Source organism: Saccopteryx leptura, chromosome 2 (genome assembly GCF_036850995.1).
Source record: "Saccopteryx leptura isolate mSacLep1 chromosome 2, mSacLep1_pri_phased_curated, whole genome shotgun sequence".
Lineage (NCBI taxonomy): Eukaryota > Metazoa > Chordata > Mammalia > Chiroptera > Emballonuridae > Saccopteryx > Saccopteryx leptura.
In genome coordinates this window covers 324738319-324764616 of record NC_089504.1, presented here as the reverse complement: position 1 = coordinate 324764616, position 26298 = coordinate 324738319, and the positions used below count along the sequence as shown (strand labels likewise).

General features: G+C 43.5%; 1 protein-coding gene across 6 annotated transcripts in view; it reads left to right on the top strand.

Annotated features, from left to right (window-relative positions):
• The window catches only part of BCAS3 (BCAS3 microtubule associated cell migration factor), a 614901-nt gene that overhangs the window by 9446 nt on the left and 579157 nt on the right, over window positions 1-26298 (top strand). For all 6 annotated transcript variants that reach the window (XM_066363166.1, XM_066363167.1, XM_066363164.1 and 3 more), the window contains exons 4-5: window positions 7390-7465; window positions 23397-23503. In XM_066363166.1, coding sequence (XP_066219263.1) covers window positions 7390-7465; window positions 23397-23503 — 183 coding nt within the window. The remainder of the gene's footprint in view (window positions 1-7389; window positions 7466-23396; window positions 23504-26298) is intronic.

The window sequence follows — 26298 nt, the reverse complement described above, 5'->3', positions numbered from 1 at the left end:
AATTGAGGTGGCATCTAGTAACTTGTGTCCGTAGTAAGAATCTCAGATGATTCTTGTGAAACAGTAACTTTGGGAAGCACTGTTGAGTGGGACTGCTGAAAGGGAAAGTTTCTATTTTCTCCTTGTGGTGATGTCTATGGTCCCTTACTGCTAGCATATCTGTAACTGCACTGTTCAAAAAGTAGATGCATAGCTCTGCTAGATAGCTCAGTTGGTTAGAGCGTTGTCCCAGTGTGCAGAAGTTACTGGTTCAATCCCTGGTCAGGGCACATACAGGAACAGATTGATGTTTCATGTGTAGATTCAGTGTCCCAGTTTGATGAGATTGTCCTGGAAAACTCTAGAATCCAGATTACAGTTGTATTAAACAGAGTATTCATCAAATAAGGGAAAGTACCAAGGAGTGTTGGTATTTCTTCATTATGTCCAGTCAGCTTTAATGCAAACAGGTTACAATGACAGGGTCTGCAGGTTGGCAGGATATGTGAGGAGCAATACATACTTTTCTTTCTTGGACCTTGGTTAATAAGGGAAGTCAAATCTCTTGAAACAGCCAGAGATAATAGCAACATATCAGTTAGTGTTGCACAGGATAGTACAGACTGAATAATTGCAAAGGGAATGCATAGCAGAGAAAGAGTGGAAGAGTTAAGTTCTAGCAGTCATTGCAAGTAGCATTAATTGAAGTGAATGGAAAGGGTGGGTTTTTGAGGCTGAAGGAAACTAGTTAGCTGGGTAAGGCAGGCAACAGAGTTGCTGTGGCTGGGGAGCATCCCATATTCTGCAGAGAACGCCAGGCTTCGGTCTTCTATAAACTGCTCCTTTCTCGTAAGCCCAGAGACCTGGCATGAGGCTAGTTCCTATGAAGGGGCATTTACAAATTCTTGTAGCTTGCCTGCCCATAGATTGAATCTTTACCAAAGTCTTACAAAAGTACCTTTTTGTGCTTGTGGAAATCCTGCATAGCAGGCAGCTGGAGGAGAAAGGCTGTGGTCAGCTTTGAGGGAGTAGTAGGAGACTTTGCTAGAGAAACAAGAATACTAGATTGAGTAATAGATTGAAAATACAGGGGATGCTAAACTGGATAGGGCAAAAATGCTGGAAGGTAAATTAGTTTTTATGAACATTATACATTAGAAAGGGATTAAGGCGATCGAATATTTGGATCAGGAATAACTGTGCAAGTAACGTTGTAGTCATGGATCAAAGAATTATAATATTCATTCAAGAAATTTATGTTATGCAAGTCATTCTAATTACCATAGAAAGAAATAAATATTGAGGTAACAGATGTTTGCTTAAGCACCCACTTACAGACGGCACTGTGTCAAGTTGAGGGGATGCTGTGTGCTCATCCTTAAGGCTTCATGGTCTAGGGAAACAGTTGGCATACTATGTCTGCAAAGGGCCAGATAAGCTTTTGCAGTTCACATAATCTCTGTAGCAGCTACTCAGCACTGTTTTACTTGTGAAGCAAAGAGCAGGACTGTATTAAAATAAAACATTAACACAGGTTGTGGGCCAGATTTGGTGACTTATGGTCTCATTTTTAAAAAATGTAAATATTATGTTTCAATTTTCGTTTATATTCAATATGATTTTGTGTGGTTCTCAGGTGTATAGCATAGTCTGTTTTTCTACATCTAATCCAGAATTTCCCATTGGTACTTTGTGGTCAGACCTATAGAAAATGATGTTGTTTTGGCCTGACTGGTGGTGGAACAGTGGATCAAGCATCAACCTAGAATGCTGAGGTTGCCGGTTCAAAACCCTGGGCTTGCCTGGTCAAGGCACATATAGGAGTTGATGCTTCCTGCTCCTCCCCCCCCCCTCTCTCTCTTATCTCTAAAATGAATAAATAAATAAAATAAAAAAGAAAATGATGTTGTTTTGCTGAGGATATAATGTTCCAAGTCCTGCTCTATTATGGGAATCATCAAATTCATGGAGCCTAGAAATTATTCTTGGGGTCTTTAAATACCCCCCAAAAGGAGAAATTGGGTTAGACTGGTATCAGCTTCTTCAGCCGCACAAATAGAGTGAATTTCCATTGTGTTCAATAGATGCCATTGATGGCTGATAGAAGCCCTAAGCTGTGCCCTTTGATCTAATAATTGTACTTATGAAAAGTTATTTACAAAATAATTTAACAACCTGACCAGGCGGTAGCACAGTGGATAGATTGTCGGCCTGGGATGCAGAGGGCCCAGGTTCGAAACCCTGAGGTTGTTGGTTTGAGCGCAGGCTCATCTGACTTGAGCGCAGGGTCGCTGGCTTGAGGGTGGGATCATAGACATGACCCTATGGTTGCTGGCTTGTACCCAAGGTCACAGCCCTGAGCAAGGGGTCACTTGCTCTGCTGTAGTCCCCTAGTCAAGGCACATATGAGAAAGCAATCAGTGAACAACTAAGGTGCCACAACAGAGATTTGATGCTTCTCATCTCTCTGTCCCTATCTGTTCCTCTCTCTCTCCCTCTCTTTCTGTCTCTGTCATAACTAATAATAATAATTTAACAAAAAATTTAAAACTCAGATCTTTTCATTTCAGTGTTTTTGAAAAGTTTACATTTTCAGTGTAAAGAATTGTAGTCCGTCCAAATGTCAACAGCAGTCACAAATTATGTTATGTTATGTCATGCCTATAGAATAATTTCTTATTAAAAATTATACTTTTGATAGCACACAATGGAAGTTATTTTCTCTACAGTGAAAAAATGAATCAACACAACATATCTAAGGTGATCATAGCTATCTAAGATGATCATAGCTGTGTGTTTTGGGTTTTTTTTGTATTTTTCTGAAGCTGGAAACGGGGAGAGACAGTCAGACAGACTCCCGCATGCGCCCGACTGGGATCCACCCGGCACGCCCACCAGGGGGCGACGCTCTGCCCACCAGGGGGCGATACTCTGCCCCTCCGGGGTGTCGCTTTTTTGCGACCAGAGCCACTCTAGCGCCTGGGGCAGAGGCCAAGGAGCCATCCCCAGCGCCCGGGCCATCTTCGCTCCAATGGAGCCTCGCTGCGGGAGGGGAAGAGAGAGACAGAGAGGAAGGAGAGGGGGAGGGGTGGAGAAGCAGATGGGAGCTTCTCCTGTGTGCCCTGGCCGGGAATCGAACCCGGGACTTCTGCACGCCAGGCTGATGCTCTACCACTGAGCCAACCGGCCAGGGCTTTGTGTGTGTTTTTTTAAAAAATGTTTATTGATTTTAGAGAGAGGAAGGGAGAGAGCAAGAGAGAGACAGGAACATTGATATTCTCCTGTATGTGCCCTGACCAGGGATTGAACCAGCTTCAGGACGGTGCTCTAACCAACCGAGCTAAATGACCAGAGCGTAGCTATACCTTTTAAGATTCAACAAGAATGCCCTGGCCAGTTGGCTCAGTGGTAGAGCGTCGGCCTGGTGTGCAGGAGTCCCGGGTTTGATTCCTGGCCAGGGCACACAGGAGAAGCGCCCATCTGCTTCTGCACCCCTCCCCCTCTCCTCTCTGTCTCTCTCTTCCCCTACCGCAGCCTAGGCTCCATTGGAGCAAAGTTGGCCCGGGCGCTGAGGATGGCTCCATGGCCTCTGCCTCAAGCACTAGAATGGCTCTGGTTGCAAAAGAGCAATGCCCCAGATGGGCAGAGCATCGCCCCCTGGTGGGCGTGCCGGGTGGATCCCGGTCGGGCGCATGCGGGAGTCTGTCTGACTGTCTCTCCCCGTTTCCAGCTTCAGAAAAATACAAAAAAAACCCCAAACAAACAAAAAAATCAAAACAAACAAAAAAGGAAATAGAAAGATTCAACAAGAACTTTGTGTTTATGAATGTATAGGTGAGTTAGAAACCAGATAAGAAATAAAAGGAGAAATAAATCTTTTTCAGTAATGAAGTGAAAAATTTGACTCTAACTAAGAGATCTAGGGCAGTTGGAACTTGATTGAGGTAGGAAGGCTAACAATCAGTTTGGTAGTACATTGACCTCCATTAAGAAAACAAGTGAGCCTGACCAGGCGGTGGCGCAGTGGATAGAGCATTGGACTGGGATGCAGAGGACCCAGGTTTGAGACCCCGAGGTCGCCAACTTGAGCGCGGGCTCATCTGGTTTGAGCAAAAGCTCACCAGCTTGGACCCAAGGTCGCTGGCTCAAGCAAGGGGTTACTTGGTCTGCTGAAGGCCCGCGGTCAAGGCACATATGAGAAAGCAATCAATGAACAACTAAGGTGTTGCAATGCGCAAGGAAAAACTAATGATTGATGCTTTTCATCTCTCTCCGTTCCTGACTGTCCTTGTCTATCCCTCTCTCTGACTCCCTCTCTGTCTCTGTAAAAAATAAATAAATAAATAAAATTAAAAAAAAAAAAGAAAACAAATGAAAGGCCCTGGCTGGGCGGCTCGGTTGATTGGAGCATTGGCCCGATGCCTGGAGGTTGCCAGTTCAGTCCTGTGTCAGGGCATGTGCAGGAACAGATTGATGTTTCCATATGTCTGTCTGTCTCCCTTCCTCTCTCTAAAATCAATAATAATAGATAGAAAAAGATAGCAAGTGAAAGCTGGGTGGGCACTGAGTGTCTATGACTTCACTGAGAATAAAATATCTCAACATGGGCAAATGATTAAGTTGAGAGGCAAAATGACAATGTTGTAAACTTTCTTTGTGCAAATCTGCAGTAGGGCACAGAAGAAGCAGCACTCAGATGCTTCAGTCAGCTTCACGGCATTTTCTCAAAAATGCTTAGTAAGGAACATCATGTCTGGGAAGCAGAGAGGAAACTTGAAGGCATAGCAGATGTATACAAGATTTACTGTGAAAGTCTCATTTCTCCCTGGGGAGGAAAGTAAAGTTCAGAAATCTCAGTACACTGAAAGGCTTCTTTCAACCTTGTTTCATTCTGTATATTGCTAAAAATCAAAGGACAATATTGTCAGATGTTGCAAAGGAATTAAAAGAATGTTGAATAATACTGCAGGTGATAAGCAGCCTTATAATAAGTCTGCCAAACTGAAGGAAATGTTGAAAAATGTTATTGCTTTACTAGATTTAAGAAGAGCCTGAGATAGGAAAAAAGAAATAGTCCTAAATGGTAATGTGTTATCTTAGATTGGATCCTGGAGCAGAGAAAGGACGTTAGTGGAAGAAGCAGTGAAGTCTAATAAAATCTGGGGCTTTATTAATAGTATGCTATCAATTAGTTTCATAGTTTAGACAAATGTGCCATTGTAAGGTAAGATTTGGTTACAATAGGTAGTTCAATTTAGGGGAATCTACCTGAGGTGTGTATGAGAACTTTCTGTACTGTGTTTAGCAGTCAAAACTTACTCCAAAATAAAAAGTTTATTTTTTAAAAAGGAGTCTTCAAGGATGAGATGAATATGACCTGTCCTAGGAAAAAGAGGAAGAAGATAAGAATGAGAAGATAAACTTGATAAGGATGAAATGACTGAAGATTAGTTATAGTGTATGTTTTTCTTACAAATAAATGAACTACCTATATATCTCTCACTTAAAAAGAAAAGACAATTGAAATCGTAAGGATTTTTTGTGTACAATAAGTCTATTAAAATAACTATCTTTTAATAGTACTTTTAATGGCCATTAACTTTATATGTTAAGTACAGGGGTTTAAATTTTTTTTTTAATTTTATTTTTTGTACTTTTCTGAAGTTGGAAACAGGGAGGCAGTCAGACAGACTCCTGCATGCACCCGACCAGGATCCACCCAGCATGCCCACCAGGGGGCAATACTCTGCCCACCTGGGGCTTCGCTCTGCTGCAACCAGAGCCATTCCAGTGCCTGAGGCAGAGGCCACAGAGCCATCCTCAGCGCCCGGGCCAACCCTGCTCCAATGGAGCCCTGGCTGCGGGAGGGGAAGAGAGAGACAGAGAGGAAGGAGAGGGGGAGGGGTGGAGAAGCAGATGGGCGCTTCTCCTGTGTGCCCTGGCCGGGAATCGAACCCGGGACTTCTGCACGCCAGGTCGACGCTCTACCACTGAGCAAACCAGCCAGGGCTAATAAATTGGCATGGAAATTTAAAGCAGTGTGTATCACAAATTATATATGGGATGGTAGTTTTTGTATGCTTTTGATATGACTTAGAATAGATGAAATAATAGTTCTCTGAACTGAGAAACTTTATAATTGAAAATGTTGCAGCTCTTTTGTTGATATATAAATGCTTGTAAGTACATACAATCTATAATGTTTTAAAAATAAAAGTACTTGCTCTATGGAGAGATGGGTACCCTTGGCATTTTCCTATGACTTAAGGGCAGTTTTGCAGGCTTGTAGGAATTAACTAATAGGTTGAATCTAGAACCACCATATCAGAGACTGAAAAAGTATAATACTTTTTTTTCCACTACAAGCCTTTACCCATGCTGTACAACTGGAGGCAATTAGAAAGCAATACTCCTTTTTTTGTGTGACTACAAACAAGTGAATTTATTCTTTTGTTTTTGTGCTATATTTTTAAGCCTAGAAGAGAAAAGCAAATAAAGCCTTGAATTGCTTTATGATTTAGAAAAGTGAGGTAATATGCATATACTATTCTATCATTGTATTTGTAATTTCAGGAAATACATTAAAAAATTTAAAAACATTTATTCAAAGATTTTTATTGATTTTACCGAAGGGGTGGTGAGGGCACGAGAAGTGTCAACTCATAGTTGCTTCACTTTAGTTGTTCGTTGTTTACTTGTTGCTTGCTGTATGTGCCTTGACCGGGCAAGCCTAGGCTTTGAACTGACGACCTCAGTGTTCCAAGTCAACACTCTGTCTACTGTGCTACCAATGGCTAGGCTAAAAATTTTATTTTTCAATTACAGTTGACATTCAGTATAATTTATATTAGTTTCAGGTTTACAGCCTATTGGTTAGACAATTATATAATGTACAGAGTGATCCTCTGATAATTCTAGTTCCCCCCTGGCACCATACATAGTTATTAAAATATTATTGAATATATTCCTATGCTGTAAGAAAGTAATACTTTTGAAAATTCTGGGTAGAGTATAATTGCCTAATTATAAATACCTGGGAACTAAACAGTTACCTGTGGTAGTTTTATTTACTTCTTAAGCCTTCTTTTTTGTCGACCAATATAGGGGTGGATTTTGGTTTTTGAGTGCCTTTGACTATAGTGATGCTTCCTAATAGACTATGATCATTATATTTTAGGTTTCTACAATTCCTTAGTAGGTTACGAACACCTTTTGAACCAAGATTATAAGACTTTTGGATAACTTTCTTTGGGAATAAAAATATTACAAAATATGCAGGTTCCAAGATGTAGGATTGGTATAATTGTAGAAGGAAAGGGTTGGCTTTATTTAAGTTACTCTTTGTTTTGAACATCAGTAATATCAGAGCTGTAAAATATTTTTATTCAAACGTTTCTGTTTACTATGCAGGCTTACAGTGGAACGCCTCTAACAGAAGAAAAGGAGAAAATAGTCTGGGTCAGATTTGAAAATGCAGATTTAAATGGTATGGTTTTAACTTTTTGGGACATGTGAATTAAATGTTTGTTTGAGGTTGACCTGATTCCAAACAAAGAACTCTTTCTTGAGTCAGATTAATTTCTTTTTCAGTAACTTTTTAGTTTTCAAAATAACTTTATTTTTCATTTAAAAAGTAGCATAACCATAGAGAAATTTCACTTGAACTAATAGCGTATTGTACAAGTCTGAAAATAATTGTACACGGAGTGCCTAGCCTTGAACTTTTAGTCCAAGTACGAGGGGCTGCTCCTTGTCTGTTTCCCAGGCCGCCGTGTCTGTCATCTTCTGGCTGACTTTGGGAACACTGGGTAGAAACTGAGTGGGAGGATGGGAGAGAGGGAGGAATATTGTTCCCTCTCCTCCTCACTGTCAGCAGCTGCGTTTCTTCTGTGGTCCTAGGTTCCCCTGGGCAGCTCCGTTGGCAGTCCAGTTTCTGCCAGGTGACCGCAGCACTCTGCACTCCTCCTGGGGGTAGTAATGACTTCCTGCTGTTTCTAATCCAGGTGGCCTCACAGTTCCTTTTTTTGGCTTCTCAGCTAACCAGTTGTCTATATTAAATTCCCAGTTATAGATACACTGAGTTTTAATTTTCTGGTTGGGCCTTGATTGGTATAATACTCTTGAGTCATTGTCTCCTCTAGAGTTTCAAGTGTAATGTCATACTTTCCTCTTAAAGGTAATGCCCGGGATGAAAGAGGGTCGTTTCTGCAAATTGGTTTCCATTGAATTTTGGATTCTTTATCATTTGATTCATTCAAATATTGACAACTTGTTGGGCCCTTTTTATGGGGAATAAAACATTCATTTGTAGGGGTAATTATGATATATAAACATTTCCTACTGTACTTTTTTTTTGAAGGCTTATTATATTTTTAACTTTATTTCTGTGACTCAAATTTCCTTGTTTAATAGCATATCCTTCCTTTTCCTTCTTTATTAATGACTCCCATACAGTGTTTGAATTGTACTCTGCTCTGGTGATTGCTCTCTGTTTCTTTCCATAGTCCTGGGAGCTCTGCTTTTCTGCTTGAAATTGTCAAGTGCTGCCTCTTTGGCCCCTTGTCTCCAAGCTGTGGCCAGTTTGATATTGTTTATCAGGGTTGGAGGGGGAGGGTCCAGGGCTGGGTCCAAGTGTCTCCATTTCTAATCAATGTCCTAATTGTGGCTGTGTTAGGTAGAGATTACTGTATCATGAACATGTTCTGTTTCTCTCTTAGTTAGGCTGTTATGCCTAAATTTGTTTCTCTTAAGGTACCATGCTGAAAAAGGAGACAAAGCAGTTTAGTAACCTCACTTTTTTTCATTTTTTAGGTTAGAAGAGGGGAGATAGTGAGGCAGACTCAGCATGCACCCTGACCGGGATCTACCCAGCAACCTTGTCTGGGGCTGATGCTGGAGTACCGAGCTATTTTTAGCATTTGAGGCTGGGACCAACCAAGCTATCCTCAGCACCCATGGCCATGCTGGAATCAACTGTGCCACTGGCTGCAGGAGGGGAAGAAGGAGAGAAGGGATCAGGGGAAGAAGCAGATGGTCGCTTCTCCTGTGTGCCCTGACTGGGAATTGAACCTGGGATGTCCATATGCAGGGCCAACACTCTATCCACTGAGCCACTGGCCAGGACCTTTATCCTCATTTTTTTCTATCGGATTTCTAATGGTGTGCCTATAGTTTGAGTTCCAATACACAACAGGTTGCTACAGCAGGACAAGAAATGCCCACTCTCTAGTCTGTGAGGGGAAATTAATTCTCAGCATACTCTCGCCCAGGGGTCCCCAAACTATGGCCCGCGGGCCACGTGCAGCCCCCTGAGGCCATTTATCTGCCCCCCGCCGCACTTCCGGAAGGGGCACCTCTTTCATTGGTGGTCAGTGAGAGGAGCCTAGTTCCCATGGAAATACTGGTCAGTTTGTTGATTTAAATTTACTTGTTTTTTATTTTAAATATTGTATTTGTTCCCGTTTTGTTATTTTACTTTAAAATAAGATACGTGCAGTGTGCATAGGGATTTGTTCATAGTTTTTTTTTTTATAGTCCGGCCCTCCAATGGTCTGAGGGACAGTGAACTGGCCCCCTGTGTAAAAAGTTCGGGGACCCCTGCTCTAGCCTTTCTTTTTTTAAAAATGAGTTGGGTTTTTTTGTTTTGTTTTGTTTTGTTTTGTTTTAGATTTTAATTTTATTCATTTTAGAGAGGGGAGAGAGAAAAGGGAGAGAGGAACAGGAAGCATCAACTCCCATATGGGCCTTGACCAGGCAAGGATGGGGTTTCAAATTGGTGACCTCAGTGTTCTAGGTCAGTGGTCGGCAAACTCATTGGTCAACAGAGCCAAATATCAACAGTACAACGCTTGAAATTTTTTTTTGAGAGCCAAATTTTTTAAACTTAAACTATATAGGTTGATACATTCCTTATCAAGGTAGTGCCCGCACATGGTATTTTGTGGAAGAGCCACACTCAAGAGGCCAAAGAGCCACGTGTGGCTTGCGAGCCGCAGTTTATCAACTGCGCTACCATAGGTCAGGCGCCCTAGCCTTTCTTGATTAGGCCAATTCTAATATTAAGTTTACTACTATACTTAGGTATCAGTTTTTATATTCAATGGAAATTTTTTTAGTTGCAAGTGATTGGTTTAAGTGATTACAAACAGTTTTAAAATTTGTGGTGAAATGCACATAAAGTTTATCATTTTAACCATTTTTTTTTTGTATTTTTCTGAAGTTAGAAGCAGAGAGGCAGACAGACTCCCGCATGTGCCCGACTGGGATCCACCAGGCATGCTCACCAGAGGGCGATGCTCTGCCCATTTGGGGCGTTGCTCTGTTGTGGCCACTTGGAGCCATTCTAGCACTTGAGGCCGAGGCCATGAAGCTGTCCTCAGCGCCTGGGCCAATTTTGTGGAGCCTTGGCTGCAGGAGGGGAATAGAGAGACAAAGAGAAAGAAGAGGAGGAAGAGTGGAGAAGCAGATGGGTGCTTCTCCTGTGTGCCCTGGCCGGGAATTGAACCCTGGACTTCCACACGCTGGGCCGACGCTCTACCACTGAGCCAACTGGCCAGGGCCATCTTAACCATTTTTAAGTGTACAGTTGAGTAGTCTTAAGTACAATAAGTCCGCCCTGGCTGGTTGGCTCAGCGGTAGAGCGTCGGCCTAGCGTGCGGAGGACCTGGGTTCGATTCCCGGCCAGGGCACACAGGAGAAGCGCCCATTTGCTTCTCCACCCCTCCGCCGCTTTTTCCTCTCTGTCTCTCTCTTCCCCTCCCGCAGCCAAGGCTCCATTGGAGCAAAGATGGCCCGGGCGCTGGGGATGGCTCCTTGGCCTCTGCCCCAGGCGCTAGAGTGGCTCTGGTCGCAATATGGCGACCCCTAGGATGGGCAGAGCATCACCCCCTGGTGGGCAGAGCGTCGCCCCATGGTGGGCGTACCGGGTGGATCCCGGTCGGGCGCATGCGGGAGTCTGTCTGACTGTCTCTCCCTGTTTCCAGCTTCAGAAAAATGAAAAAAAAAAAAAAGTACAATAAGTCCTCACTTGACAACATCTTGGCACAGTGGTGAAATGTAGTGTAATGAAACCAGTTTTATAGGCTGATTGATATAAACAAGAGTTAAGTTCCTAAAGTATCTCGTTAACATTGTAATGAAAAGACATTGGGTGAAATTATTATTATTTGAGGGTCTACTGTACATTACATTACTATACAATCAATCTCTAGAACTCTTTATATTGTAAAACTGAATTCTGTACCCCTTAAACAACAACTCCACATTCTCTCCTTCCCTCTAGCCTCTGACAACCACAGTTCTACCATATTTCCCCACGTTTAAGAGGCACCCTTTTTTGAAAAATTTGGGGTCTAAATACTGGGTGCGTCTTATACAGTGGTTGTGGCATTTCAAATGCCATAGATGGAACTGAGGACAAGGCAGTATATGAAGACAGTGATTCATCATCATATACAGATGAGGACAAGCTAATGGATGGGAGTTTTGACAGTGATGAGGAGTTGTGTGATTTTTTTTTTTTTTTTTCATTTTTCCGAAGCTGGAAACGGGGAGGCAGTCAGACAGACTCCCGCATGCGCCCAACCGGGATCCACCCGGCATGCCCACCAGGGGGCGATGCTCTGCCTCTCTGGGGCGTCGCTCTGTTGCATCCAGAGCCATTCTAGCACCTGAGGCAGAGGCCACAGAGCCATCCCCAGCGCCCGGGCCATCTTTGCTCCAATGGAGCCTTGGCTGCAGGAGGGGAAGAGAAAGACAGAGAGGAAGGAGAGGGTGAGGGGTGGAGAAGCAGATGGGCGCTTCTCCTGTGTGCCCTGGCTGGGAATCGAACCCGGGACTCCTGCACGCCAGGCCGATGCTCTACCGCTGAGCCAACCGGCCAGGGCCAAGTTGTGTGAATTTTATGATGAATAAAACTTTAGCTCAATAACTTTACATAATACATTTTTTTTCAAATATCGGGCCTCCAAATTAAGGTGCGTCTTGTACATGGGATTGTCTTATACATGGGGAAGTACGGTACTTTATAAATTTGACTACTCAAGGTACCTCATAAGTGGTATCATATGGTATTTGTCTCTATGTGAAGGGCTCATTTCACTTAGCATAATGTCCTCAGGCTCATTCATGTTGTAGACCAGGAGTCTCAAACTCGCGGGCCGCATGCGGCCTGCCGAACAATTTTGTGCGGCCCGCAGACTAATCCACGAAGTTCAAAATATTTTGGATAAAATTAAGTAAGCCTAGGGGCCTACTTGTATTTTTCATTTCTCTAGCATCCTAGCTAGATATTAGCTTAGTTAACAGCAGTTGTGATGCGAACTACAGTTTCTGGTCGTTTTGTGACTCTGAGTAAACTGCATGTACGATTGTGCTTGTTGTACTGATTTTTTTTTGTTTTCAACTGCAGTGAGAAAAGTGTTGCGTAACAGTTGCCTTTTGTAGACCTAGTGTGGCCCGCCGAACGGCTGTGATCTTGCTCTGCGGCCCACATGCTGAGTTGAGTTTGAGACCCCTGTTGTAGACTGTGTAGGAATTTTTTTCTTTTTAAGGCTGTATAATATTCCTTTGTATGTGTATACCACATTTTGTCTGTCTGTTCATCCCTTGATGGTCATTTGGGCTGTGTCCATTTTTGGCTTTGTGAATAGTGCTGTTATTAACATGAGTATATAGCTATCTCTTTGAGTGCCTGCTTTCAATTCTTTTTGAGTATATATTTATAAGTGGTGTTGTTGGACCATATGTTAATTCTGTTTTAATTTTTTGAGGAAGTGCCACACTGTTTTCATAGAGGAATTATTTTTTTTAACCTACTCACATAGCTTGTGTCAATATAAGAAACATCCAAACCTGTAGAGAATTTTTATTAGTTTATTTGAGATAAACTGACGGTATATGCCAGGGAGCAAGATCTCAAATGCTCCAGAGAATGAGTTTTACAGCTTCTTTAATGCTGTAACTGAAATTGAGGAAGAGATGACATGAAGGTGAGAACAAAGAAGGCAGGGATTGAATTATAGGATAGTTAAAGTAATTATGGGGCCCTTGCTGGTTTGCTCAGTGGTAGAGCATCAGCCTGGCGTGTGGATATTTCCGGTTTGATTCCACACTGGAGAAGCGATCATCTCTCTCTACCCCTCCCCCTCCCTTCTCTCTTTCTCTTTCTTCTCTTCCTGCAGACAAGGCTTGATCGATTTGAGTGCATCGGCCCTGGGCGCTGAGGATGGCTCAGTGGAGCCTCTGCCACAGATGCTCAAGTTGTGGGCATGGCTCCAGATGGGCAGAGTGTCAGCCCGGAGTGGGGGTTGCCTGGTGGATCCATCAGGGCGCATGTGGTAGTCTGTCTTTCTATCTTCCCTCCTCTCACTTGGAAAAGAAGGAAAAAAAAGTGATTATGTGTTCTCATGAGGGCAGTTCCTTTTTTAGAAGGATGGGTCTGAAAAGAGGCATTTCAAGTATAGATGCACAGAAACAATAGACTGGGCTTGCTTAAGGCAAAGATAAGCCTCTTACTAAAAAAGTTGGATGCCAGGGGTGTGACTATGACCTGCCCATTTAGGAATTTATGATCAGATCAACAACCTGTTAGCTTACTTTCCATTGAGCCCCTTTTTTTCATCCACAATGGGAGGGATAGTGGCTTGAAACTTCTAGTCTTCCATTAGTCACTTCTCCCTGAATGCTTTCTTCTCTTTTGGCTTTTAATGAGGTTGGAGCAGTGATTGCTCAAACTCTCTATTCATACCTTTATCTTCATACAGTATGGTCAAGGAGGAAAATGTATTAGGGAATCCAAAATGCTCAGTATGGATCACCTTCTGGTTGCTGGAATACTTGCAGTAGCCAAGGATGTTGTCAATGTAAGAAACATCCAAACCTGTAAGAATTTTTATGAGTTTATTTGAGCCAAACAGTTGACAATTACAGGAAGAAAAATCTCAATGGATTGAGAAAATGCTTCGAAAAATGGCAGTTTCACCACTTACTTCATACATCAGAGTCAAAGGGGAAGATGTAAGGGGGCTACATGAAATCCACTGGTGATAGATTAGGGAGGTGGGAGAAGGCATAGATGAGGAAAGCTCTGAAACTGGATAAAAAATAAAAGGAATATAGATACATACTTATATATGCAGGCATAGGATAGTTACCAGTTAACAACTAAAATGATAATAACAATGAGGGGCGGGGATTTGTGGTTTCTGATCTGGGGTTGGTTGTGCCTTGAGGGGGCTGGAGTAGATTACTCTTACATTTTAAAGGTATGTTATCAAGTATGTTTTGTAGATGCAAAAAGACAACAGACAGGCTCAATTAAGGTAAGTGTGGACCTTTGCTAGAGAGAAATGCTACCCTAGGACATGCCTACCCTCTCTGAACTGCTTATAGTTAGAAAGTTTTCATTTTAAACCATCCTGGGTGATTACTTTAGCTCTGAATTTGTGAGGCCACCTTGCAGGCCTCCCCTGAGCTTGTCAGGTTCAGAATGTGGCCCCTTTTTCCTCTACAAAATTGGTTCAGCTGGTTACATGCTTATCTCTGTGCTTGACTGGTGGGGAGTAAGAGCACTGCAGTTACCAGAAAAGTGGGAGGGAGGCAACGAGTGGGAAATGTGTGAGGTATACACAGATAATAGCTACTTCACGGTGCCGTTTGCTCTGGTCCTGGGTCCCCATTTCAGTTACCTCCCAGACATCTTCACTTAAATGTCCCACAAGTGCCTCACAGTCTTAGTCCTTTTCCCCACTACAATAGGCAGGACCAGTTAGGTCAAGATTGACCTTTGTCGCCTGACTGGTGGTGGTGCAGTGGATAGAGTGTTGATCTGGGACGCTGAAGTCCTAGGTTTGAAACCCCAAGATCACTGGCTTTGTTGTAAAGTACCTGTTGGGCAGATCAAGTATATTATGCTCACTTTGTTAAAGATGGCGCTGCCCACTAGGAAGCCGTTGCCCAGGTAATATTAATGTGTGTCTCTGTGGGCTGTGGGCAGGCAGGATCGTTGTAGCCTGGGGCTTGGTTTTGGGATTAAGCCTTTCCCACCCTTTTTGATGTGGAGTGGTACAATCTCATCATGCCTCAGAGAAGTGACTTTGTATTAGAGACTTCCCTATTTTGTATATTGGATTAAAGGTTTCGAATCTACACTATAAAGTGGGGGCAGAACGGGAGCTTGCACTCTTGGTTCCTGAGATTATCAATCAAGGAGAGAGCAGAGAGGAGAGAAGAAAGAGGCCATGTGGCCAGGAGAAGCAGCCAAGATGGCAGAGTGCTAAGTGAAAGCCAGTCTGTGCAGAGTTTGTGCAGGGAGAAGGAAGGAGATGGGGAACAGAGGTGAGTAAGTCTGGTGAGCTAGAAACCTTTGATTCTAGGAAACTCGGATAAGTCAGTAGCTTTGTGAGCACTGAATGTGAGTGGGTTTTGGAGCCCAGTGTGTGTTTTTACTTGCCTGCCGGGTGCAAGCTAGAATTAAAGATGACAGCCCATCAGTTCTTGGCTCTGTTGTTTCTTTACCGACTGTCCGAATCCAATGTGAACCTGCATGGGCCGGGCTGCTGTGATAGTGGCCGTGGATACTGGCTTTACAGTACCGTACCTCAACTTCTGTGGATTTACGTAGAGACACCAAGTCCAGATGAATTTTGAAGGGTTTTATTAAAAGGAGATTTCTTAATATGCCGGCTGCATTTGACTAACACGGGGCATTGCAGACCCAAATCATGCACGCCAAATACATTTCAGAGGCTGGTTACTGGTTTTATATACTGTAAAGCCAGAAGCCACGGCCACTATCACAGCAGTCCGGCCCATGCAGGTTCGCATTGGATTTGGACAGTTGGCAAAGAAACAACGGAGCCAAAAACTGGTGGGCAATCATCTTTAATCCTAGCTTGCACCTGGTGGGCAAGTAAAAACACACACTGGACTCCAAAACCCACTCACATTCAGTGCTCACAAAGCTACTGACATATCCGAGTTTCCTAGAATCAAAGGTTTCTAGCTCACCAGACTTATTCACCTCTGTTCCCCATCTCCTTCCTTCTCCCTACACAACTGGCTTCTCACTCAACACTCCACCATCTTGGCTGCTTCTCCTGGCCTCCTCCATGTGGCCTTTCTCTGCTCTCCTCTGCTCTCTCCTCTAACATTAATCTCAGGAACCAAGAGAGAGCAAGCTCCCGTTCTGCCCTCATTTTATAGTGTAGAAATCAAAACCTTTAATCCAATATACAAAATAAGGAAGTCTCTGATATAAAATCACTTATCTGAGGCATAATTGGATTGTACCACCCCACATCAAAAAGGGTGGGAAAGGCCCTGGCCGGTTGGCTCAGTGGTAGAGCATCGGCCTGGCATGCAGGAGTTCCAGGTTCGATTCCCGGCCACAGCACACAGGAATAGCGCCCATCTGCTTCTCCACCCCTCCCCCTCTCCTTCCTCTCTGTCTCTTTCTTCCCCTCCCACAGCCAAGGCTCCATTGGAGCAAAGCTGACCCGGGCGCTGAGGATGGCTCTGTGGCCTCTGCCTCAGGTGCTAGGATGGCTCTGGATGCAACAGAGCACTGCCCCAGAGGGGAGAGTATTGCCCTCTGGTGGGCGTGCCGGGTGGATCCCAGTCGGGTGCATGTGGGAGTCTGTCTGACTGCCTCCCTGTTTCCAGCTTCAGAAAAATGGAAAAAAAAAAAAAAAAAAAAAGGGTGAGAAAGGCTTAGTTGTAAAACCAAGCCCCAGGCTACAAGGATCCTGCCTGCCCACAGCCTGCCCCCAACACACATTAATATCACCTGGATTACAGTTTCCATGTGGGCAGCGCCACCTTTAACAAAGTGAGCATAATATATTTTATCTGCCCAACAGGGGGAGCATGACATCATGACTTTTTTTTTGTGTGTGTGGCAGAGACAGAATCAGAGAGAGGGATAGGGAAGGGAGAGAGATGAGAAACATCAATTCTTTGTTGCGGTTCCTTAGTTGTTCATTGATTGATTTCTCAAATGTGCCTTGATGGGGGGCTGCAACAGACCAAATGACTCCTTGCTCAAGACAGTGACCTTGGGCTCAAGCTGGTGAGCCTTGCTCAAACCAGATGAGCCTGCACTCAAGCTGTTGACCTTGGGTTCTTGAACCTGGGTCCTCTGCATCCCAATCCGATATTCTATCCACTGCACCACTGCCTGGTCAGGCCATGATATTAAAAAGCTTATAACATTTGTTTAGGGGATCCATAGAAACATTAAAACTTTTAAGGTAATACAATCAAAGACATTTACAAATCTTTTAGTGTCTATCTCCCCTCCTTTTCCTGGAGGTAGGTTACTGTCAGGATTCCAGGAAGGGAGGAAGAGCCAAAATCAATGTAGGGTGTTATGTAAATTCTGTCTTTTATTGAAAGAGAAAAGAAGTTTCATTGTCTTTGTAAGTCAAGAAGCTTCTAAATTCTTTTTCCTCCCCTCCCCAAGGAAAGGACAGGACAGAAAGCCTGACCTTTCTTCCTAAAATATCAATATTAATTTTGCAACTTTTTGGTACCTTACCACAGCTTGAGTGCAGGCTTATCCGACTGAGTGCAGAGTCATTGGCTTGAATGTGGGGTTGCTGGCTTGAGCAAGGGGTCACTGGCTCCAATATATATTTTAAAATTTTTTCTATTATTTTATTTTTTGAGGCAGAGACAGGGAAAGTCAGAGAGAGGGACAGATAGGGACAGACAGGAAGGGAGAGAGATGAGAAACATTAATTCTTTGTTGCGGTTTCTTAGTTGTTCATTGATTGATTTCTCATATGTGCCTTGACTGGGGGGCTACAGCAGACCGAGTGACCCCTTACTCGAGCCAGCAACTTTGGGCTCAAGCTGGTGAGCCTTGCTCAAACCAGATGAGCCCGCGTTCGAGCTGACAACCTTGGGGTCTCGAACCTGGGTCTTCCACATCCCAGTCCGACGCTCTATCCACTGCACCACTGCCTGGTCAGGCAGTAACTCCAATATTTAATGACAAGTTAGACAAGGAGAAGCCATCAGAGGAAGTGGTGAAGGAGTGACTTAGAGAGTTATAAGGAAAACCAGAAGTTTATGCCGGGGGAAACAAAGGGGAGTTATTTTAAGGAGAAAATGGTGAGCACTGGTTATAGCTGCTGAATAGTCTAAAGAAGACATGCTTGAAACGCATGTGTGAGATTCAACAATGTTAAATAATTCAACTAAGTAAATTGCTTTATTAAGTGATTCAGGAATTGAGCAGCATCCCTACCAGCAACCACAGGGATATTCCAAGGGCTTGTACAAAATGGAAGGTTTTTATAAGAGAAAGGGTGGGTCAAAGGAATTATTCACAAAGAAAAGAAAGGACTATTTTTGGCCTGGGATATCTTTCTTTTTTTATGGAGAAAAGGGTTAAGGAAGTTTTTTTTTGTTGTTTTTTTTTTTTGTATTTTTCCAAAGTTGGAAATGGGGAGGCAGACAGACTCCTGCATGCACCCGACCGGGATCCTGCGGATGGCCTGGGCGCTGAGGATGGCTCTGTGGCCTCTGCCTCAGGCCCTAGAATGGCTCTGGATGCAACAGAGCAACGGCCCAGATGGGCAGAGCATTGCCCCCTGGTGGACATGCCAGGTGGATCCCGGTCGGGTGCATGCAGGAGTCTGTCTGACTGCCTCCCCATTTCCAACTTAAGAAAAATACAAATAGTGCCCTGGCCGGTTGGCTCAGCGGTAGAGCGTCGGCCTAGCGTGCGGAGGACCCGGGTTCGATTCCCGGCCAGGGCACACAGGAGAAGCGCCCATTTGCTTCTCCACCCCTCCGCCGCACTTTCCTCTCTGTCTCTCTCTTCCCCTCCCGCAGCCAAGGCTCCATTGGAGCAAAGATGGCCCGGGCGCTGGGGATGGCTCTGTGGCCTCTGCCCCAGGCGCTAGAGTGGCTCTGGTCGCAATATGGCGACGCCCAGGATGGGCAGAGCATCGCCCCCTGGTGGGCAGAGCGTCGCCCCATGGTGGGCGTGCCGGGTGGATCCCGGTCGGGCGCATGCGGGAGTCTGTCTGACTGTCTCTCCCCGTTTCCAGCTTCAGAAAAATGAAAAAAAAAAAAAAAAAAAAAAAAAAAAAAAAAAAAAAAAAAAAAAAAAGAAAAATACAAATAAATAAATAAATAAAATAAATAAAACAAAAAATCGTGAGTTAAAGCACTACTACTCCTCTCACTTTATTTTACTTCATCACTGTCCTGTCCTTCTAGAAACTAAATTCCTTGATAGAATTGTTTATAAATGTCATCTATTTTTCTTCTCCCATTCACCCAAAATACATTTCAGGATGGTTTCGGTTCCTAACACTCCTCCCAAGTCACTTTTTGCTATAGTCACAACCTCCTAGCTGCTGTTAAAAAAAAAACAATCCCGCCCTGGCCGGTTGGCTCAGCGGTAGAGCGTCAGCCTGGCGTGCGGGGGACCTGGGTTCGATTCCCGGCCAGGGCACATAGGAGAAGCGTCCATTTGCTTCTCCACCCCCGCCCCCTCCTTCCTCTCTGTCTCTCTCTTCCCCTCCCGCAGCCAAGGCTCCATTGGAGCAAAGATGGCCCGGGCGCTGGGGATGGCTCCTTGGCCTCTGCCCCAGGCGCTGGAGTGGCTCTGGTCTCGGCAGAGCAGAGCATTGCCCCCTGGTGGGCGTGCCGGGTGGATCCCGGTCGGGCGCATGCGGGAGTCTGTCTGACTGTCTCTCCCCGTTTCCAGCTTCAGAAAAATACAAAAAAAAAAAGAAAAGAAATTAAAAAAAATAAAAAATAAATAAATTACGTAAAAAAAAAAAAAAACAATCCCAAAATGGCATCATCAGCACTAAAAGCCCTAGATACCAAATTAGATGTAATACCTGCTCTAACTGCACTTTCTACCTCTCCCAGAAACATATCAGTCTGGAATTTTATGGTGGAGCACCAGTAAAGACCCCCTCCATTCCTCAATCCACACAGGAGTCCCCGGGAACCCGGGATTCCTGCAAGCCAGGCCGACGCTCTACCACTGAACCAGCCAGGGCCTTAACTTACGATTTTTAAAAACCTTATTTGTTAGCCCTGGCCAATTGGCTCAGTGGTAGAGCGTCGGCCTGGCGTGCAGGGGTCCCGGGTTTGATTCCCGGCCAGGGCACACAGGAGAGGTGCCCATCTGCTTCTCCACCCCTCCCCCTCTCCTTCCTCTCTGTCTCTCTCTTCCCCTCCCGCAGCCGAAGCTGCATTGGAGCAGAGATGGCCCGGGCGCTGGGGATGGCTACTTGGCCTCTGCCCCAGGTGCTGGAGTGGCTCTGGTCGCGACAGAGAGACCCCCCGGAAGGGCAGAGCTTCGCCCCTGGTGGTCGTGCCGGGTGGATCCCGGTCGGGCGCATGCGGGAGTCTGTCTGACTGTCTCTCCCCGTTTCCAGCTTCAGAAAAATACAAAAAAAAAACCCCAAAAAAACAAAAAAAAAAACCAAACCTTATTTGTCGTGCAAATATATCAAGGTAAATAACACAAAAGTATAGGTCAGTCAATAGAATTTTTATAAATCTAATGTCCTATATAACCAATACCTAGGATAAGACATGGAATGTTGCTAATTGGTTAGTGAGTTTGCATTTCATATAGATAGAATTATTCAATATATAGTCTTGTGCCTGTCTTATTTTGCTCATTATGTCTGTGAGATTCATCTATGTTATAGTGTATGGTAGTAGTTCCTTCCTCTTTTTGTTCTGAATAGTATTCCATTGTATCAATATAGCACTGTGTTTGTCCATTCTGTTGGACATTTGGATTGATTGTCTCAGTGTATATGTGTGTGCTTATACTTCTAATGAGTATGTGTGTACCTGGAGTGGAACTGCTTGGTCAAAGGGTGTGGTATCTTCAGTTTGATATGTTGTCAAACTGTTTTTCAAAGTAGTTGTACTAATTTATATTTACCAGTGGTGATTAAGCAACCCATTTGCTTCACATCCTCCCAATACTTAGTTTTGTCATTGTGGTTTTTAATTAGCATTTCCTTGATTATAACAAATGAGGTTGAGCCACTGCTTATATTTATTGATCACTTGAATATCCTCTTTTTTGGGGGGGGCGCAGAGACAGAGAGTCAGAGAGAGGGACAGATAGGGACAGACAGACGGGAAGGGAGAGAGATGAGAAACATCAGTTCTTCATTGTAGCTCCTTAGTAGTTCATTGATTGTTTTCTCATATGTGCCTTGACCGGGGCGGCTACAGCAGACTGAGTGACCCCTTGCTCGAGTCATCGACCTTGGGCTCAAGCTGGTAAACCTTACTCAAACCAGATGAGCCCGTGCTCAAGCTGGCAACCTTGGGGTCTCGAACCTGGATCCTCCACATCCCAGTTCGATCCTCTATCCACTGTGCCACCACCTGTTCAGGCTAAATATCCTTTTTCAGAAGTGCTTCTTCATGTCTCTTGCTGATTTTTCTAATGACTTATATTCCATAGTTTTGTTTGTTATTTGTACTGGATGAATCCTTGTGGGATTAAGATTGCTGTGAGTCTCCCATGTGACTTGTCTTTTTACTCCTGTGGTAAGAGTGGCCATGATTAACAGTAGTACTTCATTTTAATGTAAAAAATAATGCAGTCTAATTGGCCAAACTATTTTGCTAAGAGTTTTTCTCTTTATGTCCTGTTAAGAAATCATTCCCCATGGTGTGATCATGAAAATATCTTTCAGAGTTTAATTTTATCTGTCATTTATATCTAAAATCTCTTGGTACTGATTTATTTGAAAAATCTGAAAAGATAGGAGACACTTCAGCAAGTTAAATGTTCCTTGAAAACACCCAGTAATATGGAAGGAATGGGAGACCTTGATAAGGAATGATTGGAAAAGGGTCCTGAGAAGATGGTGGAGGTTGGGATCCAAAGCGCAGGTGGAGGAATTCACTTGAGACAGAAGGGAAGACAACTATTTGTAATAGGATGGAAGGTGAAGAGGCTGCTACTGATGCCCATCGATCTTTGGCAACAGGAAGTTTCTAGTTTCCCTGTGCAGTCTGAGACAAGTGAGCTGAGTGAGCAGAGAGTGGGTGAACTGAGGGCTTAGACGAAAATTTAAGAAAGTCATCGAAGAAATTATAGAAACAATAAATTTGTTGTACAGTTTTGAGGGTTCAGTGGAGGTTTGTGGAGATAATTTATAGTGGAACCAATTCTGTCTGACTGTGATTTTTCTGTATTAGTACTTTGCTACCATAGAACATGCTAGGATAGTGGGTTGGGTTCATCTAGGATTGGGGTTTTGATATCTGGGTGCCATGTAGAGATCCCACAACGGAATAAGAGAATATAGATTATTAACAAATTACTGAGATGGTTGATCAAAGACTGTAAGATAAGGAAAGAGTCTAAAGTGAAACTGAAGGGAGAAAGTAGGGGTGTCAGGGAACTGGAGGTTTTAATAAAATTATGAATGAGGCCCTGGCTGATTGGCTCAAGTGGTAGAGTGTCAGCCCGGCATGTGGAAGGCCTGGGTTCGATTCCCAGCCACGGCACACAGTAAAAGCGCCCATCTGTTTCTCCACCCTTCCCTCTCTCCTTCCTCTCTATCTCTTTTTTCCCCTCCCACAGCCAAGGCTCCATTGGAGAAAAGTTGGCCCAGGCGCTGAGGATGGCTCCATAGCCTCCGCCTCAGGCGCTAGAATGGCTCTGGTTGCAACAGAGCAATGCCCCTGATGGGCAGAGCATTGCCTCCTGGTGAGCATGCCAGGTGGATCCCAGCACATGCAGGAGTCTGTCTCTCTGCCTCCCTGCTTCTCACTTCATAAAAAAAAAAAAAAAATCAGTGAATGAATCACAGTGGAAGTTAGTTGAGCAAATTTGGTGGAAGGAAGAGTTGTGATCTGAGAATAGAATTCTGTAAGAAGTAATTTTCTGGGGTGCAATAGTTTTGTCAATAAGGATGTTTTATAATACTGTCTATCTATATAACTGGTACTTAATATTAACTGATGTGAATTGGGAAAGTTGATTACATAATGCATATAATTATTTGGTAGTGGACCATATGCCCAGTGTTTTCAGACATATCAATATTTCTTCCGTTGATGAATTCACAGATATTAGAAATTCTAGATGATTATACTTTATAGTTATAGTTACTTAATATTGGTAAACTATTTCATTTTCATTTGTTATTTACAGATGGTTTTGTTTCTGATATTAATATTCTCTAGTTCTCTAGTGAAAGTTTGATTTTTTAAAACCTTATTTGTGCTGATAAATGAAATGAAAAACTATTTTCTTTTAAATAATGTCTTCCAGATACTTCTTCACTTAACTTTTAGTTAAAAACAATTAAAACTGTTGTAGCACTAATGGCATTTACAAAGTGTGTTCTTTCTTGATTGACATTGTGTCTTTTAAATTTCTCTGTTACTTAATTCTAATGCAGATACATCAAGAAATCTGGAATTTCATGAAATCCACAGCACTGGGAATGAGCCGCCGTTGTTGGTTATGATTGGCTACAGTGATGGAATGCAGGTCTGGAGCATCCCTGTAAGTATGAGGATGGCTGACTCTTCCCTGCATGCCAGCTGATATGAAATCTGGTGATTCTTTCAAAAGGTCTCATCCGTGTATTTCACAGTAGTTGCTTTAGATATTATTATGTGTGTAATACCATGCAAGGCACAAAGAATATGGGGCATGTGGGAAGTCAGAGATGCTGTAAATTATTTATAAATTGGGCTAGGAGCCTGCCCTGTGATGGCACAGTGGATAAAGCGTTGACCTGGAACACTGAGGTTGCCAGGTTTGAAACCCTGGGCTTGCCCAGTCAAGGCACATACAGGAAGCAGCTACTTTGAGTAGATGATTCCTACTTCTCCCCCCTTTCTCACTCTCCCTCTCTTTCTCTATTTCTCTCCCCTCTCTCCAAAAATCAATAAATAAAATCTAAAAAAGAAAAAAAAAATTGTGCCAGGAATTGTGGGAATCACTTTACATGCATTTGTGTGTGTGTGTGTGAGAGAGAGAGAGAGAGAGAGAGAGAGAGAGAGAGAGAGAGAGAGATAGAGTCAGAGAGAGGGACAAATAGGAACAGACAGATAGGAAGGGAGAGAGATGAGAAACATCAATTCCTTAGTTGTTCATTGATTGCTTTCTCATATGTGCTTTGGCCAGGGAGCTCCAGCAGAGTGAGTGACCCCTTGCTCAAGCCAGTGACCATGGGGTCACGTCTATGATATCACGGTCAAGCCAGCAATCCCGTGCTCAATCTGGTGAGCCTGCACTCAAGCCGGAGGAGCCCGTGCTCCAGCCAGCGACCTTGGGGTTTCAAACCTGGGTTGTCAGTGTTCCAAGCCGACGCTCTATCCACTCTGCCACCGCCTGGTTAGGCAGTTTTCAGGTTTATTATAGCTATACTTTATGATAAAAAAGTGTATATATATGTTTGTTATAAACATATATATTACATAATACATACATATATTTATATATATATATTTCTCCCACTATGTTCTTTCCTAATATATGAGAGCATATTAGTCTATAACTTGCTGTTTTTTACTCACAGAGTCAGTATTCTGAGTGCTACTTTATTGGATTTTATAGCTGCATATCATCTATTTGGATTTCCTTAATTTATATAACTTGTTCCCTATTATTGAAAACCATAAATATCTTTTTAAAATTGCCTAATATAGGCCTGACTAGGCAGTGGTGGAGTGATAGAGTGTTGACCTGGCATGCTGAGAACACAGGTTCAAAACCCTAAGGTCCCCGAGGTTGCCTTCTTGAGTGTGGGCTCATCCGGCTTGAGTGTGGTATCATAGACATGCCTTCATGGTTGCTGGCTTGAGTCCAAGGTGGCTGGTTTGAGCAAGGGGTCACTGGCTTGGCTACCACCCTCTACCCTGGTCAAGGCACATATGAGAAAGCAATCAATGAACAACTAAGGTGATATAACTATGAGTTGATGCTTCTCATCTTTCTCCCTCTCTCGTTTCCTATAGGTATGGCATGGAATTAGTGTCCTCTTTCTTGAGCCTTTTGGGATGTGTAGCTGACATTTTTCAAGGCCCTGCAGTGTAGTTTGTAGTTTAAATACTATGCTAAAGGCATGGATAAAGGACTTAAAATCTGGCAGTGGTTTTTAAAAACTTTTACTAAGAGAACTATTTCTATTTTGTGATCAGAGGAAGGATTTTGTAAATATAACTTTTTTCTTATTAACAGAGACATTTTTTAAAAAATTGAGAGGCAGGGAGGCAAAGACAGACTCCTTCATGTGCCCAATCGGGATCCACTCAGCAAGCCCCCTACCAGGCAGGGGTCTGCCAGTCTGGGCCGCTGCTCTGTTGCTTGGCTGCTGAGATATTGTAGCACCTGAGGTGAGGCCATGGCGCCATCCTCAGTGCCACGGGCCAACTTTGCTTGAACCATTTGAGCCATGGCTGTGGGAAGGGAAGAGAGAGAGAGAGAGCGAGAGAGAGAAAGAGAGGAAGAGTGGAGAAGCAGATGGTCACTTCTCCTCTGTGCCCTGACCGGGAATTGAACCTTGCACTTCCACACGCCAGGCTGATGCTCCACCACTGAGCCAGTTGGGCAGGGCCGAGACTACCTTTTGACGCATTACTCTGTTTGTTGTCAGACTGAAAGGAGAAGGCTGGAGCTTGTGTGAATGAGGGGTGTTGACTGGATGGAGCACATTCCTTTGGTGGTGCTCAGGCTGCCCACTTGTTTCGGTTATAATTAGAGGCATCACTTTTAATAGTTCCAAAGGCAACTTGTGTTTAGCTCTAACTTAAAGATCTTCTGAGTTATTTAAATATTACTTCTTCAAAGTAGTTCTTACGCCCAGATTGTATTTTGAGAGACTTGAATAATGTTTTTCTTCATGGAATTTTCATTGACTAGTTGTTTACTGTTGTAGTAGTATAACACTGTGAGGACTATTTCGGTAATGAGGAAGCAGTGTGTGAAAACAGGCTCCTTTTGTTATATTGATTGAGCTTTTCCTATGTTCCAAGAGCTTTATATTATCTCATCTACTGTATACTGTGAAGTAGAAGTTAACTTGTTTTACAGGTAATAAGGGCACACAGCTTGTAAGATGTAGAAGTGGAATTCAAACTCAGTTCTGTCTGACTTCATACTCAGAGTCCATGACCTCCGAGCTATACTTGATTCCTTTCCAAATGTGATTGCAGAAGACACACTATGTAGGTAGTCTGGCAGTTTTAGTTTTTGTTATAAAAGGTTGCGGTGTACCTTCAAATATTCATCTTTATAGACTACTGTGACTGTTATCCATTACTCTAACTGAACCCTTATGAAACTTGTTTATC